At 58.3% G+C, this 16,170-nt stretch overlaps 1 protein-coding gene across 1 annotated transcript; it reads right to left on the bottom strand.

Moving 5' to 3' along the window:
• Window positions 1-3,146: 3,146 nt before the first annotated feature.
• N4BP3 (NEDD4 binding protein 3) lies at window positions 3,147-11,014 on the bottom strand. The gene is made up of 5 exons (XM_007524327.3): window positions 10,730-11,014; window positions 5,258-5,608; window positions 4,632-5,156; window positions 4,098-4,328; window positions 3,147-3,995 (listed from the first exon to the last, which is right to left on the bottom strand). Exons 2-5 carry the CDS (start codon window positions 5,576-5,578, stop codon window positions 3,480-3,482), a joined length of 1,593 nt encoding a protein of 530 aa, XP_007524389.1. The 5' UTR covers window positions 5,579-5,608; window positions 10,730-11,014; the 3' UTR covers window positions 3,147-3,479.
• Window positions 11,015-16,170: the final 5,156 nt, after the last annotated feature.

Raw genomic sequence — 16,170 nt, 5'->3', positions numbered from 1 at the left:
AGAGTAGATACTGACAGGACCTTTCTGAGCATGGGCCTGGCACACAGAAACCTTGTCTGTGTCCCAGCCCTTCTCCTTGGCCACCTGAGGGACCCACCCAAGCCACAGAAAGTGATGCCCCCTCCCCCCAGCTTACCAGGCTATCTGAGGTCTGCAGACCTCCCTACCTGTGAGAAGGCCCTCCTTCAGACTCATCCTGCCTCCCATTTTCAAATCCAAGTCCAGGCCCTCTCATCCCATATGCCCTCTTCTTAGAGGTACACCCTGCTATAAAGAAAAATGACTCAGGACAAGTGTCAAGAGTAACTTTATTCTAGGGAGGGGGTTACGGTTACTCAGGGTGTGGCAGAGGCTACCCATGGAAGGGCACAGGAGCCTAGTCAACAAACAGAGCTGGGGGGGGGAGACAGTTCAGCTGGTGGAGCACACACAGTACCATGCACCCAGGTTCAAGCCCCAGCCACCACATGGGAGCAGCATGCAAGGTGCACCAGAGCAACGCTGTGGTGTCTCTGTCTCCCTCTCTGTTGCTTACTTTCTATCTGGGCTGGGGGATGGGGGGACCTACTAGGAGTGGTAGAATCCTGCAGAGAAGCCCAGCCAAAGTTCCAACAACCTGATACTTCACCCCTCCCCCTCCAGTAACCCCCTCACACCCAGAGTGAGTGTTGAGCCAGCTTGCCTCCAAACCCTCAACCCAACCCCAAATCCCTGGCCACATTTCTTTTTGTTCATGTTGCAAAATTCTTTTTCTTGTCTGAATCCAACCTAGAAGGTTAAGCCCCCACTACTGCTACCCCCCCCCCATGGGAGTGCTGGGCTGTGTAGTCTGAATCCCTCTGAGAAAAGTCTCCCTAACACTTCCATCCCGTGAGGACACTTACTCTCACCTGTACAGGTGCTCCCTCTGCCTTCCTGCTCCTCACTGCTGACCCTGGGCCTCCACGGTGGACGTGCCACCACCCTCCCCCACCACGGGAAGGGCCACCAGGACAGGGGTCTTGTCACCTGGATTCCCTCACACCAGAGCCCAGCCTGGCCCTGAAGGTACACCGTGCATGTGTGTCCCGTGTAATGAGTGGTGCCAGGACTATCAGAGCTGGGAACCTTCCCCACCCCCAGCTGGGACCCAGGCATCAGGGAAGGGGTCTGGCCCCTCTTGGCTCTGGTGCCAGCCAGAACGGGGAAAGGTAGCCCTGGCCAGGCAATGCCCATAGGCTGGTAAGACCCAAGGCGTTTCCCTATGGAGGCTACGTCAGAGAACTAAGGGTACATCTGCCTGGAGAGAGGCTCAAGGGGGAGCACTCTGGAGGACAGTATGTCAGCAGAAAACAGAAGGGATGGGGCTTCCCCTGGGGGGGATGTGGCAAGCCGGAGCCTAATCTGCTGTGAACTGTGGGGTGCCCAGAGGAGGTAAGGGCTGCCCAGACACAGTAGCCACTTCAGTGTAGCCACTCCAGAGCCACCCAGCCGGCTTGGGGACCAGGAACTGGTTTGCCTGGCAGTGATGAGCTAACAGGAATCCGGTTTCCTCCGGCCTGGGTCCTCTGGCGCCCTCCCCCTGCATCTGGGCCCAGCCTTGGTTTCTGGCACTGCTGCCAAGTTTTGGTACCGCCCACCTGCTCCCCGCTGGCTCTACTGGCAGGCCCAGCTCCCTAATTGCTGGGTGGGGAGCTGTTGTGAAGAGCAGGGCCACCAAAAGGTAGACCCTAGCCACTGGAGGGCACATGGGCACCCAGCTTTGCCAGTGCCAGGTCATGGGACAGTGGGACATCTTAGCCCTGGGGGGCCCATAGAATGGCTCCAGACCTTGACTTGGGGGGCTGTAAAACAGGCCCCAAGGCCTGTGAGGGTATCTTCACAGCAGGGGCCCAGGCTCATGTGGGCCACAGTAGGGTTCAGCCAGACCCCTGGTCTGCCCCTGCCACCCAGGCCTGGTGGGAAGGAACGGGCAGAGGACCAGGAAGCAGCCCTCCAGGCCTAGGCCAAGAAGCCCCAAACACACCCCCTCAGACACACCCACCACCCACAGCTCACACCCCCTCCACACACCTGCCACTCACAGGCCTGTAAACACACCATTCCCACAGCCCAGAGTTGACACCCACTCCCCACCCTAGAGAGGCGGGGCACCTCACTCAGACCCCACCCCTCCAGTCTTCTCCAACTTCGGACCACCTGCTGGGGCCCTAGGGCCAGCCAAGAGGGCAGGGGCCTCAGAGAACAAACCCAGATAGCCTTGGGGGTGGGGTGGGGGGGTGGGGAGGCTTGGAAGGAGGCTCTATGCTGGTATGAAACACACCCAACTCAACCTGTGCCCCCAAATCCTGACTGCCCAACACAGCTGCAGGCAGAGGAAGAGCCAGCCAGTGTCTGCCTGACAGCAGCTACTAAGAAGCATCCCAGAGAGCCCTGAGCCTCCTGGCCAGGGTCGAGGAAAACCCATAAGCCCAGGGGGGAAGCTGGACCATGGAGAGGCCAGGGGTCAGGGTAGAAAAGCTTCCTCCTGGGACAGAACTTTCCAGGGTACAAATCAGATCCAGTCTGGCTCCTGCTTCAGAATAGCCAGTGGCCCGTCAGTCATGCCTGCAGGGATGTTGTTAATATTGTGGTGACAGCACTTACCAAGTGACCCACCAGTTTCCCCTGCCTCTCCCCCATACCTGTGGAGGAGGGAAGGGTGCAGCACAGACAGAAGGGCAGTAGGTGTGTTGAGTAGGGTGGGTCCCTACCAGAGCTCTCAGGAGCTCCCTTGGGGCCCCCAAACCCAGCAGGAGCCCAGGCTCCCAGGCCCAGCCCTCCCACCTAGAGAGTGCTTCCCGTTCCTGCCACCCCTGCTTGACCTGCCCTTTTGTTTCTCCACATTCTTTGGCAGTGTTCTTCCAAAACCCCACTGGTGCTGAAGAAAGGAACTTCAGCCCACACTGCGGCTAAAGAAAAGTGTAGAGGGGATGCAAGGATTATTCCTCCTCCTCCCCCCCCCCCCCCCCCCGTCCCCCCTCACCAATTCCTGCCTGGCAGCAGCACACACAGGGATATCCTTCTACTGCCTGTGACCATCAGCCAAGCAATGGCTTCAACCCTGAACATCCACCACCTTCTAGACCCAGGCTGGGGGCAGGCCCCATGGACCATCCCAGGCCTCCTGGTAGAAAATGTGGTTTTATTCTGGGGGAGGCCAGTACTGCTGGCCCAGCCCAGCTGCCTCATGGCTGCCCTGTAGTATCGAGGGGCTCTTCCCACCCGCCCCCACCTCCTTCCCTACCAGAGCCACACCTCCTCCAGGGAGCAAGGCTGGCTCCTGCTCGGTGACCCTCTGGCCTGGTTCCAACCACTGGCACCCTCGCCAGCCCACAGCCTCACTGCACCCCTTCTCTGGGTGATCCTTCCCAGGGCTGGCTAGTGGAGCCAGCAGCTCCAGCAGGCCTGTTTGAGCTGCCTCCAGACAGTGCTTCCATTGTCAGTGGCCTCCACAGGCCTCAGATCTTAGAGGACTCGAGGCGCGGGCTCCAGGGCTCCGGGGGCTCCCGCAACGCCCGTAGCTCCTGCTCAAGCGCCTGGTTGCGGCGGTACATGTCCATGTAGCTGCCCTGGATCTCGCGCTGGTAGCGCAAAACCCTCTCTTTCTCCTCCTGCCATGTCCGCCGCTCCTGCTCAAAGCGCAATGCCTGCTCCTGGCCCCGCAGCCGTTCCTGCTGCAGTTCAGCCCGCAGCAGCTCAGGGGCGCCCTCCTCCACCTCTCCCAGTAAACCCCGGCTCTTGCAGTCGTCAGTCTCGCAATTGCCCGGGGCCTCCTCCCGCGGGGCCTGCTCCTGCAGGCTGCGCACAGCCTCCCGCAGCCGGGCCAGCTCCGCGTCCTGCGCCTGGGTCTGCGCGCGGCTGCCGCGGAGCTGCGTCTTCAGGCTGAAGATCTCTGCCAACTTCTGTGCCAGCTCGGCCTGGGCCTCGCGCAGCTGCTGCTTCAGGAGGCTGATCTCCGCCGTCTTCTGGCACACCTGCGGGGGTACCCCATAGCAAGAACAAAGTGGGATGGGGGTGGGGGGTGGGGGAGAGGAGGTGCAGCCTGCAGGCGGCCTTCCCCACACCTGCTCTCTCACCTCCCACCGGGCCTCCTCCTCTGGCCGGCTGCTGGGGTCCGTTTGCTCGGGGCCCAGGCCCTGCTGTGCCCGCAGCTCTTTGCGCAGGCGCCGCTGCTCCTGCTGGGCCACGAAGAGCTGCAGCTGAAGGGTGCGCTCGCTGCGCTCAGCCTTCTGGGCCACCTCATGCAGCCGCTCCACGTACAGGCGCTTCAGCTCACCAAGCCACAGCCGCTGGCGCTCTTCCAGCATCTTTGGGGACAAGAGGAGCTGAAAAGGCCAGCACTCCCCAATGCCCTAGCCCAGCTACAGCCTGTGCAAAATGTCCTAACCTGGGGGTGGGGGTGGGGGCCCAGAGATGATGAGTCCCAGCACATGGCCCTCCCTCCCAGATCCCTGCAAGGACCCTGGGGACATGGCAGGTCACCCTGTGCAGGCATCCTCTTTCTCTTCCTTCCTCTGGTACCCTGCGCCATGTGGCCAAGTGGCAGGGGCCCGCCAAGTTCCAGTGCCAAGGGACAAACTGGAAGTTCTATGGCCAGGGATCGTGCTCACCTGCGTGAGGGGGTTGCCACCCTCCTCGTCCGCGAGGCCCCTCTTGAGGTCTTCACAGGTATCCGGCAGCACAGCTGCCACCACCTCCTCAGTGGTGGAGCAGGAGAACTCGTAGGGGGGCGGGGGCTCAGGCAGGCAGTTCAGCGCAGCCAGGGGGCCCGCCTCCTTGGGGCTTCGCGAGGTACGGTCCAGGGAGCCCCCGAGGTGGTTGATGTGGCCCAGAGAAGAGCTGAAAGGGCCAGTGCTGGGGCTGTGGCCAAAGCTCCCCCCACTGGAGGAGTCGGACAGGCTGGGCTCGGGTTCGGCGCCAGCCTCATCCAAGCTAAGGGCATGGAGCAGCTGGGCACGGGCCTGGGCCTGACTGGCCCGGGGTCCAGGGCTCAGGGGTGGGTGGCAGGCCAGGGTGTGCAGGCTGCCGTTGCTGCGCCACAGCTTCTGGCCCTTGTGGGCCGCCAGGCTCTGCATGGACAGGAAGCCTTTCCCAGTGCCCGTCACAGGCTTGAACACTGACGGGCGTATGCGGCACTGCCAGGAGAGAAAGAGGTGTGAGCCTGGTGCCCACAGCTCCAGAGACCCCCTTGAGGAGCATAGAGAGCATCCCATCCCCACCCTGGACAGAGACCCACCTTGTCAAAACGGCCTCGCTCAGGCAGCGAGGTCTTGCTGAAGTCGCCGGCCCTTGGGTGCTCGCGGTAGTAGAAGGTGGCATAGTCGGTGGGCTCAGCACGTGGGGTCCGCTTGGCCGTCTTGCCGTCCTTCTTGGGGAGGTGCAGGTAGCTGAGGAGCTCACGCTGGCCCAAGCCCTTACGGAGGAGCCCATCTGGCTGGCGGGAGCCTCGGGACCCTGAGAGGGCCGCCCGCAGCTCTTCAGGGGAGAAGTCCTGTCGCTCCAGCAGACTGCCCACACTGCCCATGGCGATGCCAGCAGGGCCTGGTGCTGTGGCCATGGAGTGTCAGCAAGGCCCAGAAAGCCACATCTGAGAACAGAAGGGCTCCATTAGGGGCCACTGGTGTCTGCTGCCTGACTTCCCGCTACCTGCCACCACCAAGTGCTGGCTTTGTGCCCTCCCCATGCAGCCCAGTCTTGGATGGGCAGATGGGAGTGGGGGAGTTGCCAGGGTTCCCAGGCGGGTCAGGACAAATGGGGGCCCCTAGCTGCAGCTCATAGGGGTACCTCCCAGCACAGGGTCACTGAGGACTCAGGCCCTCTGCCCCTGCCCTTGCTCACTTCCTGCCAGGCTTCCACCCAATGTGAGAGGTGGGCAGGGGGCACAGGAAACCAGGGCCAGTAACCTCAGACTCTATTCCTTCTTCTTCCCCTGGGGTGGGGGAACCCCAGTTCAGCCCCTCTTCCTGCAGGGGATCAGAGTACCCCTAGGGAAGCACCTGGTGGGGGGTGGAGGGTAGATGGCAATCACAGGGGAAGGGATCCAAACAGGAAGGGCCCTGGGGAGGAAGGATGGTGTGAACAATGGCCAGTTTCCGGAACAGGTGCTCACGTAGTCAGGGTGGTTGGGGGGAGGCAGAGGGCCGGGGCCTGGCCATCCCTAGCTTTTACTATTTCAGTGCCCACCACCAAGCAGGGGCCCCACCTCACCCCAAAATGGACCCCTTAGTGGCTTCCTCCTGCCCCTCGCAGGCCGGCAGGACAGAGGCTCAGCTCTGGGCACTGTGTGCCAGCTGGCACAGGCAGCCCAGTCACCTGTGCAGCGACCACGCCCTGAGGACAGTCTCTGGTGCCCAACTGTCTCTGGTGCCCACTGGATGCCATGTTCAGTGCAGTACAGCACCCAGCAAGGCTGCTCAAAAAGGACCTACACCAAAAGGAACACATGCCACCTGGTCTGCCTCTTGCCACAGTGGCGGCTCCCACTCTCAGACAGACAAACAGACAAGTGGTAACTGTGGCTGCTCCCATCCCCACCCCTCCATGTGCTTCCGGGACACCCACTCCCACCCCAAACAATGGTGCGAGGAGGGCCCATCTTCCTCCCTGCTTCCAGGCTTTGTGTTCCTGGAAGACACAAAGCAGCCTGGACCACAGTAGCCCATCCCCAGGGGCTGTGGCCCTCAGCCTCATCCAGGACCAATGGAGACCTCCCCTCCTCTTCACTCCCCCTCCCTTCTCTGCTGACCTGACACAGGCCACACAGGGAGACACATCCAGGTACAGAATCACAGGTGCCACCACCTACACTGACACAGGAGGAGTCCCACCAAGCCCTGTGGCATAGTTGCTGTCCCTTTTTCATTTTTTGAAAGATCTGTTTATGATGGCCCTATGGGTAAGGCCCAGCATGAGGTCCCCAGTTCAATCCCTAGCATTGCCTGTGCCAGAGTAATCAGAGTAATGTTCTGGTTCTCTCTCTCTCTCTCTTTTCTTTTTTATTTTATTATCTTTAATTATTGGATAGAGACAGCCAGAAATCAAGAGAGTAGGGGAAAAGAGAGAGAGAGATAAACACCTGCAGCCCTGATTCACCACTTGCAACCCCCCCCCCCCACGCAGGTGGGAACCAGGAGCTTGAACCTGGGTCCTTGCTCGTTGTAACATGTGCGCTCAGACAGGTGGGCCGCCACCTGGCCACTACATTCTCTCTTATAAACAAAAAAGATTAACTGTTTATGCAGGGACCAGGCAGTGGCACATCTTGAGTACACACATTACTGTGCACAAGAACCTGAGTTCGAGCCCTTGGTCGCCACCTGTGGAGGTGGCAGGAAAGCTTCACAGGCAGTGAAGCAGGTCTATAAGTGTCTCTGTCCCTCTCCCTCTTTATCTCACCCTCCCCTCTCAATTTTTCTCTGTCCTATTAATATAAGTAAAAAAAAAAAAAAAAAGAAACAGAATGAAAAATTTCCAAGTAAAATATTATTTATGAAAAAAAGGGGAGAGAGAGAGCCAGAGCATTACTGTGGCACATTTGATGCTGGGGCTCAGACTCAAAATCTTATGCATGAGAGTCCAGTGGCCTACCCCTCCCCACTGGGAGGCTGTTCTGTCCCTTTTTAAGGGCATTGGGGTTCCTAAAGGGAAAGTGGCCTGACCAAGGTCACAAGCTGATTGGAAGCGGGGCCTGGCATCCTGGCATCCCAGCACCCTGGCTACCTGGTGTTACTGGAGGCCTAGGATGCCACCCACAGCCCATACCCATCACAGTAACAAATCCAGCCAGCATAGGAAGCGGCTGTGTCCTAAAGCACCGTGAACTTACACTGCTGAGGCGGGACACAGAGCATGGTCCCCAGCCCTGGCCACCTCCCCCTCAACTGTCTCATGGGGTGCAGTGATAATCACAGAGCAGACAGTGAAAAAGTCTGTGGATTGTAAGTAGAGTAAAAGTGGGTGCAGACACACTCACTTCATCCCAAACACAAATGTCTGCCTCCCCTTCCATGGGCAGACCCTCAATTCTGGTCTCAGGATGAGACACAGCACCACCTGTCTCTACCCCCACCTCCCAACGGTTTTCAGATTCCAGGGTAGAGTCATGGAGCTGGAGGCAGCCCCAGGGCCTGCAGCATGTACAGAGGACACAGCATGGATGAGGCCATCAGACAGCAGACCTGGTCATGCTCAAGGTCACCCACTCTGCTCTGAGCTCTCTCCGCGATACAGGAAACCTCTAGCCCGGAGACAGGTGTGCTTGCAGCCCCAGGCAGGAGACGGGTGTGTGTCTGTGTGTCTACCTGAGTGTGGGGGTGGTGAGGGGGCATGGGACAGCTCTTCTCCAAAAGCGAATTGAGTAATTTGAAGCAGCTGGAGAGATGGTGCAGATCGCATCTTGTCCGTCTTTCTCTAAGGTCCCTTTGTCCCTTCCCAGCTTGTTTCCCTGTCTGTATCAACTTCTGGGGACACACACACACACACACAGGGTTCCCTGGCTGTCAGGGGGCTCCAGCCTGCCCAGGGTGCTGCCAGTGGATGGTCCCTTTTCCTAGAGGACTCATCCCACCTCCCCACATATGCTCCTTCCTGTGGCTCAGAAGCCTAGGACTAGTCTGGTGGGGTCTGGGCAGATATATGGGCTGAACTATGGGCTTGGCTGTGAACCGTGCAGCCTCAACAGGGCATGTCAGAGTCTGGGCTCCCCTGTCCGAAGTCTTCTGGGCTGAGACCCCTATGGCCTGTGTGACTAGAACTACAGGAGTCACCTTCTGTGCAGATCCCAGATGGCTCCCACAAGATTTTTCTTAGCACTAAAAGTCCTAGACACAGAGGGGCAACTCTCTTGGAGTTATCCTAGGCAGTGGGAGAAGGGGGCTCACCCTGTGTCCAAAGCTGGAGGGGACTACCCTGAGGTCAGGTAGGAGCTACCCAGTGCCCAGCAGTGGAACCCAGATGGGTCACCCTGTCACTGGGCCTGTCATACAGGAGGGGGACAGTGTGACTTCTCATGTCAGAAACTGAAATAAGGTCCAGGGGGTGAGACAACAAACTGCACACCCCCCCCCCAGTGTAGACACCAGATCTGACCCCAGATTAGGCAGGGAGCCCCCTAAGCCAAGGGGAGGGTCCCACCACCTGCTGGAGGGATCAGCTTTGTGAGGGTGTGTCTGCAGCTGCCCCTGAGGAATGGAACTGGAATGTCCCAGCTCCCAAAGCGGGGCAGGGGGTAAGGGGCTGGGACAGACGGGCAGCCCCTGCCCCCAATGGGACACTTGAAAGACCTACACACACCGTCTGGGCCACACACAGGCAGTCAACATATATTGACACAACACTCCACAGCTGTTCTCAGCCCTCATCACACCTCAGCTCCAAAACTGGGGGTGGGGGTGCGGGGAGGACAAAGATGGACACAGCAGCACCTGACTCCATTTTACAGAAAGGGAAACTGAGGCCCAGCCATCAGAAGTAAGCAGCCCAAGATCCCAGAGAAACACAACACCAACTTCTAGAAGATTCTCTCTGTCCCCATATCCCCACCCTTGCCAGGTCACCATTGCCCTGGTGACCCCCTGGCGGGTCTGCCCAGCCTCCACTGGGCCCGCTCATCCTCAGAGCACCCAGATGGTCTGGCTCCCAGTCTCCAGAGCCTGCGGAGGACACGGAGCCCTGGGAGCTGCAGCTCGGTGGCTTCATTCACAGTCAGTCTCACACATACACACCCACACAGAGCCAGCGGGGGAGGCGGCCTCGCAAGCGGCCAGGGCGGGGGAGGCCCTTCACCTACACAGGATGTCCTCCTGTCTCTTTCCCTCCCGGGCTGGGACCACAGTGGGCACAGCAGCCTGGGGTGGGAGGGTGGGAGTCAGGCCAAGCGATGGGAGCCCCAACCTGCTACGGGGGTAGGGGTGCCCCCGCACCAAAAGCGCCTCAGTCCTCTTTCTGGGCACGGTCATGACCCTGACTTCGGCCTGACTCCAGACCGGCCCCTCACTTTAGCCAAGGGCTGTGGCCACACTGGGCTGTGCCCGAAACACCAGGACGCGGGAGGGACCCCTGTCCGCTGCCCAGTTCCCCCACCCTGGCAGCTGCGGCCAATACTGAGAAGGCTAGCGAGGAAGGATTCCCCGAGGGGGAGCGAGAGGGGCCCCATGGGGTGGGTGGAAAGGCAGGCGAGGCTGGCACCCCCACGGAAACCTCCCTGGAAAGACCAACGCAGAGGCTAGGAGCACCCAAACCAGCGGGAAGCCCCCGAGTTACCCCGGGCGCGCAAGGGGGCGTCTCTCCCCGCCGGCTCCCAGGCCTGCTGCAGCGAGCAGGGCAGGGGGCGAGGCCGAGGTCGGATTCCGGCGCCAAGGGCGCCATCCCGCAGCAGCGTAAGGGGCGAGGCGGAGGTCGCCTCCCGCGCCAAGGGCGCCGGCCCCACCCAGTCGCGGCGCAGGGATCCCAGGTGAGGCTCTAAGCACAGCGCGTTCCCGGGGGTCACGGAGTCACCTGCCGCCCGCCCGTGCGAGGGGCACCGCGGTCGGTCCCGGCCGCCTCACAGGCTGCGAAGGTGCGGGGCAGCAGGGGACACCGAGGACTCGCCGCGCCCTGCCACCGGCTCCTACTTCTCAGGCTGCAGCCTGGCCGGGCGAGGGGCGAGGTCGCGGGGACAGCGAGCCCCTGGCGGCCCGGGACCTCCCTGCGCCCCCCGCGCCCCACTCACCATGCTGGCGCCCGATTCCGGGCGGCCGCAGCTCCCGCGCGCGGACTCCAGTCTACAAGCCCAGCCAGGTCGAGCCGGGCCGGCGGGCAGGCTGGAGCCGGAGCCGGATTGGCGAGGGAGGGACGCGCTCAGCCGCGCTCACTCGCCTACCCCAGAGGAGAAGGGAAAACCCGGCCTGACTCATCAGCGCGCCCAAAGCCCAGCGCCCGGCCGGGCCCCCGGATGTGGGAGGCGGGGACCGCGGGGCAACCCCCGCCCACCGCCGGCCCACCTGCGCCCCGCCCGGCCCAGCCCCCTGCGGGCTGAGCCCAGTGCGCGCGGGCTCGGACCCGGCGGGTCTCCGCCCTCAGCACCACCCCTGCCCGCAGGGGGCGCACGGCCATGGTGCTCCTCCTCTCCATCCTCCTCCTCCTCCTCTTCGTCCTCCTCCTCTCTGCCCCGAGCGCGGGGCTGGGCTTCCTGAACTCAGCAGCGCCGTCCAGCACTCCAGGAGCTCCCCTCCTCCCCTCAGGTATCAGCGGCCTTTCTGGAATCTCTAGCGCTAATGCGCTAGGATTCCCGCAGGACGCCAGCAGTTGGAGACCGATTTGGTTCCTCACTCATCATCCCACCCCCCCCACCCACACACACACACACACACCTAAGTCTTCTAGGAGCGGCAAATTCAGATGCTTTCAAGCGAGGTGACAGGGAGAGATAGACTCCTAAAGGCATTCAGATTCAAATACGAAGACACTGCGTCTTTCTCAAAAAAGTAAACATTACACGAGAGACTCAGTATTTTCTTAGGTACATTCACCCCAGGGTTGGGGAGACAGCACTGGGGATACAAACAACTTTCATGCCTGAGGTTCTGAGCTCCCAGGTTCCATCTCCAGCACCATCATATGACACAGCTGAGCTGTGTTCTGGTGAAATGAAAAGAAAAAATGAAATGAAGACTGACACTTAGGGGCTGGGTGGTGGCGCACCTGGTTGAGCGCATATACTACAAAGCTCAAGGATACTGGTTCAAGTTCCTGGTCCCCTCTTGCAGGGGGAAAGCTTCACAAGTGGTGAAGCAGGTCAGCGGGTGTCTCTCTGTCTCTCTTCCTCTCTATCTCCCCCTTCCTCTCAGTTTCCAGCTGTCTCTACCAAATAAATAAAGATAATTAAAAAAAAAAAAAAGACTGACACTCAGACAAGGATTTGTCCGTGAATGTTCTGAACAGGACTATTTATAAGCCAAAAGCTGGACACAGTCGGGGCAGTCTGTCAGCTGTCGGTGGGAGAAATGTCAGTGGGAGAAATACTGTGTAGTATATCCATATGTTGGAATATTATTCAGCCATTAAAAGGAACAAGGTTCTGATACCTGCTATCTGAACCTCTGAACAAGTATATAAGTGAAAGAAACCTAACTCCTATGACTACCTATAGTTAAAAGTCCCTGTATATGAAGTAAGGAAGTCGAAGAGATGGGAAAAAGATAGGGCCAGAGGCTGCAGATTTAGGGTAAGAGGTGACTGCTTAATGGGTATGGAATTTGGAGTTTCCTTTCTGGATGAGCAAAGAGTTGTGGAATCCGACAGAGGTGATGGTTACACAACATTGTGAATGTAGTAAATTACAATGGACTGCACACTTTTTTTTTTTGTGCAAGGGATTGAACGTAGGGCCTCACACATACAATGCCATCGAGTTTTACCCCTAGCCAGATGCCAAACAGAACACTTAAGGAATATTATTACATGGATTTAACCTCAATTAAAAAAAAAAAAAAAGAGGATCAGCAGTAGCTCACTTGGTTAGTGCTCTGTCATGGCATGTGGACAACCCATGTTCAAATCCAATCTTCACCATACTGGCGGAAACTTCACTGCTGTGGTCTCTTTCACTCTCTGCCTCTACGTAAAGAGAAGAAAGAGGGGGCTGGATGGTGGCACACCTGGTTGAGCGTGCATTACAATGCGCAAGGACCTGGGATCAAGCTCCTAGTCCCCATAGGCAGGGGAAAGCTTTGTGAGTGGTGAAACAGTGCTGCAGGTATCTGTCTCTCTCCCTCTCTGCTTCCCCATTCCCCCCTCGATTTCTGGCTGTCTCTATCCAATAAATAAATGTAATAAAATTTAATTAAGGGAGTCGGGCTGTAGCGCAGCGGGTTAAGCGCAGGTGGCGCAAAGCACAAGGACCGGCATAAAGATCCCGGTTCGAACCCCGGCTCCCCACCTGCAGGGGAGTTGCTTCACAGGCGGTGAAGCAGGTCTGCAGGTGTCTATCTTTCTCTCCTCCTCTCTGTCTTCCCCTCCTTTCTCCATTTCTCTCTGTCCTATCCAACAACGACAACAACAATAATAACTACAACAATAAAAAACAATAAGGGCAACAAAAGGGAATAAATAAATAAAATAAATATTTTAAAACATTTAATTAAAAAGAGAGAGAGAGAAGGAGAAGGAAAAAGAGACATCATGTTGCAGCCAGGGAGATGGCTTTTTTTTTTTTAAGATTTTATTTATTTATGAGAAAGGAGGAGAAAGAACCAGACATCACTCTGGCACATGTGCTGCCAGGGATCGAACTCAGGACCTCATACTTGAGAGTCCAAAGCTTTACCACTGTGCCACCTCCCGACCACAGGGAGGTGGCTTAACAAGTAAAGAGCAAGGTTTGCATGTGTGGAACTACAAGTTCTGATCTCTTGCTTGCTCACAACACAAATATTTTATTTATGAGAGAGGGAGAACCTCTGACATGTGCAATACTGAGGATTGAACTCAAGGCCTTCTACCTACAAAGTCAATGCTTTTCCACTGTACCACTGCCTGGGCCACAAAATAAAGAAAAGACACGGGGCCATCTGTTCATTGGGCCTGGGCCATGGACCTCCAGCTCACAGCCCTGTCTTCTAGGCTTTTTTTTTTTCTTTTCTTTTTATTATTTATTTATTCCCTTTTGTTGCCCTGTCTTCTAGGCTCTTTTTTTTTAATATTTATTTTATTTATTTATTCCCTTTTGTTGCCCTTGTTGTTTTTTATTGTTGTAGTTATTATTGTTGTTGTCATTGTTGGATAGGACAGAGAGAAATGGAGAGAGGAGGGGAAGACAGAGAGGAGGAGAGAAAGATAGACACCTGCAGACCTGCTTCACCGCCTGTGAAGCGACTCCCCTGCAGGTGGGGAGCCGGGGTTCGAACCGGGATCCTTATGACGATCCTTGTGCTTTGCGCCACCCGCGCTTAACCCACTGTGCTACAGCCCGACTCCCGTCTTCTAGGCTCTTATCCCAGTTTGGTGGCAATACTCACCAGGCCTCAGAGCTCTTGTTGACAAGGAAGCATGATCATCAGGACCCTGAGTCTCAGCCCTTGAGGAGCTCCCAGACTAGTGGGGCCTGGTTCTCTGAACCCTTCTGGGGTGTCCTGATCAGCTTCAGCGCCCTCCAGCCCTGCACCCCTGTCTTCCTGTGCACATCCAGCAATGGAGGGAAGCTTTGGGTACCTGAAGTCCAGTCCCTCACCCCCCACCCCCCCCAATGAAAAGCAGAGAGGTGACATGCCCTGCTTCCCCCAAGCCCATCTGGAGCTCTTTATGGTGACACTTGCCGCCTGGGCTGGTGCTCACTACAGAGGCTGCCTCAGCCACCTCTCTGCCTTCTGAAGCTTAGCTTTTGAAGGAGGAGGGGGGCTGGGCAGAGAGGCCAGGTGGGAATGCAGCCTGTCCCCCTCCAACTTCTCCCAGAAGGGACTTTTGCTCACCTTCCTGGGTTTGCAGGACAGACACTCCACATGGGCCAGCTGCCCCCCTCCTCCCCAGACTCACCATTCTAGGCATTAACTAGGGAGGGGTCACTGTGCCAGAGGTGGGATCAGCTAGGGCACTGTGCCAGAGGAAGGGAAACTGGCTTCCTGAATCAGCTGACCTTGGTCAACTGCACTTTTCCCTCTGAACCTCAGTTTCCTCATCAGCCTGGCTGGGCGGACTTGGGAAAGTAACATCATAGGCATCCACTCTGTAGACATCAGTCCATTCTCTTCTCCTGGAGGTGTGGGGGGTGGGGTTCACCAGATATGTAGGTTGCTGGCCCTGGGGCCTGTGGGGAAGTGGCTAGAAGACTCTGAGTTACCCCCACCCAGTGCAATGCCTCAGGACCTGTCTCCCTGGGCTGCCTGCCCAGCGGCTAGGACTCTAGTACCCTGGAGCCCTGTGAAGAAAAGGACCTTCCCCCTCTCCCTAGCACCCCCTCTGGCCCTGTCACCTCTCCCCTGCACTACTGTCCTCCAGGTTCCAGCACCCGCCCTCTCCCTGCCCTGGGGTGCTTACCAATACAGCCCACTCTCTCTCAGAGAAGCTGAGCACCTGCTGCAGGACTGGTCACACAGCTTCTTCAGGCCTAGGTCTTACTGGGGCTCACGGCCTCAGTGTCCCCATCCAGAACGCCAATCATTCAGGGCCCCCACAGTAGCCAAAGCCCCTCCCCCCACCCCCCAAAGCAAAATGACTACCACCCCAATTTGTCCCTTCAGTGGTCTGTGTCCCGGTGTACAGTGTGTGGATCCACTTGTGAGTCACCCCCAGGAACATGCAGGGACTTGCCTCCAGTCCAGATCCCCCTAACCTTCAAACTACTGTGGAGGGTTAGGGGGAGGGACAGGAATCTACTTCCCAGCCAGGAATGAAGGAATGAGAAAGGCACTACTGACTCTAATCCCTGTTCACAGCTTCCTGGTGGAACACACAGGACTGCAGTGGGCTGCATGGCAGAGTCCTGGTGAAGGAAGGACTTGACAGCTGCGGGGCCACCACCCACCCAGTCACTCAGTGCCCTCCTTTGTCCTCTTCTGTCCCCCCATCCCCACGCCATCTAGTTGGGCTATGAGGAAGGAGGGCAGGACGGTCCTGCAGAGGCAGCATTTGAGGATTTCAGATCTCCCACCTCCCACTGAGCTCCTGCCAGCTCCTCCAAGACTATTCTAGAGCCCAGAGATATCATGGGCTGGGGCATGGTGGTTGTTGGGGTCCAGGCAGTAAGACCTTGCTACCTGCCTGCCCGGCACACCCAGGGACCCCCTTCTTGAGCCCAGGGCTGCCCGCTTTGAGTCACCCACTCTGGGAAGGACCCACATGTGCCCCCTGCCCTCCCTTGGCAGTGACCAGTGACCTGGGTAGCCCTAGGCGGCAGGTCAGGGTGGAAGCTGAGAGCTGCCAGGACTTGCTTGGGTGTCTGCCCCCCCCCTCCCCACACCCCAGGGCGGGAGCTCAGATCTGAGGGAGCCACCCCGGAAGTGCTGGCAGGCAGGCTAGCCCACTGGCAGGTCACCAGAAACCTGGGCTGGCCCCACATCCCAACTCAGGCCCCATGGTCCAGCCCAGAGACCTGCAGTGGCTTCGGTGCATCGGGTGGGGTGGACAGAGGTCCAAGGAGAAGCTCCGCAGTTCTGAAGGAGGCTGGGAAGAAAGTGC

The sequence above is a fragment of the Erinaceus europaeus genome, chromosome 9 (genome assembly GCF_950295315.1).
Source record: "Erinaceus europaeus chromosome 9, mEriEur2.1, whole genome shotgun sequence".
In the NCBI taxonomy this organism is placed as follows: Eukaryota; Metazoa; Chordata; class Mammalia; order Eulipotyphla; family Erinaceidae; genus Erinaceus; species Erinaceus europaeus.
This window is presented reverse-complemented; position numbering and strand designations above follow the sequence as displayed.

What these genes read in the sequence shown, in the direction of transcription:
- N4BP3 (XM_007524327.3), bottom strand. Translation starts at nt 5,578, where the DNA reads ATGGCCACAGCACCAGGCCCTGCTGGCATCGCCATGGGCAGTGTGGGC. An exon ending in AGCGAGGCCGTTTTGACAAG is followed by an intron (nt 5,157 to 5,257) that starts GTGGGTCTCTGT and finishes CTCTCCTGGCAG; the next exon opens with TGCCGCATACGCCCGTCAGT. An exon ending in AGGAGGAGGCCCGGTGGGAG is followed by an intron (nt 3,996 to 4,097) that starts GTGAGAGAGCAG and finishes GTACCCCCGCAG; the next exon opens with GTGTGCCAGAAGACGGCGGA.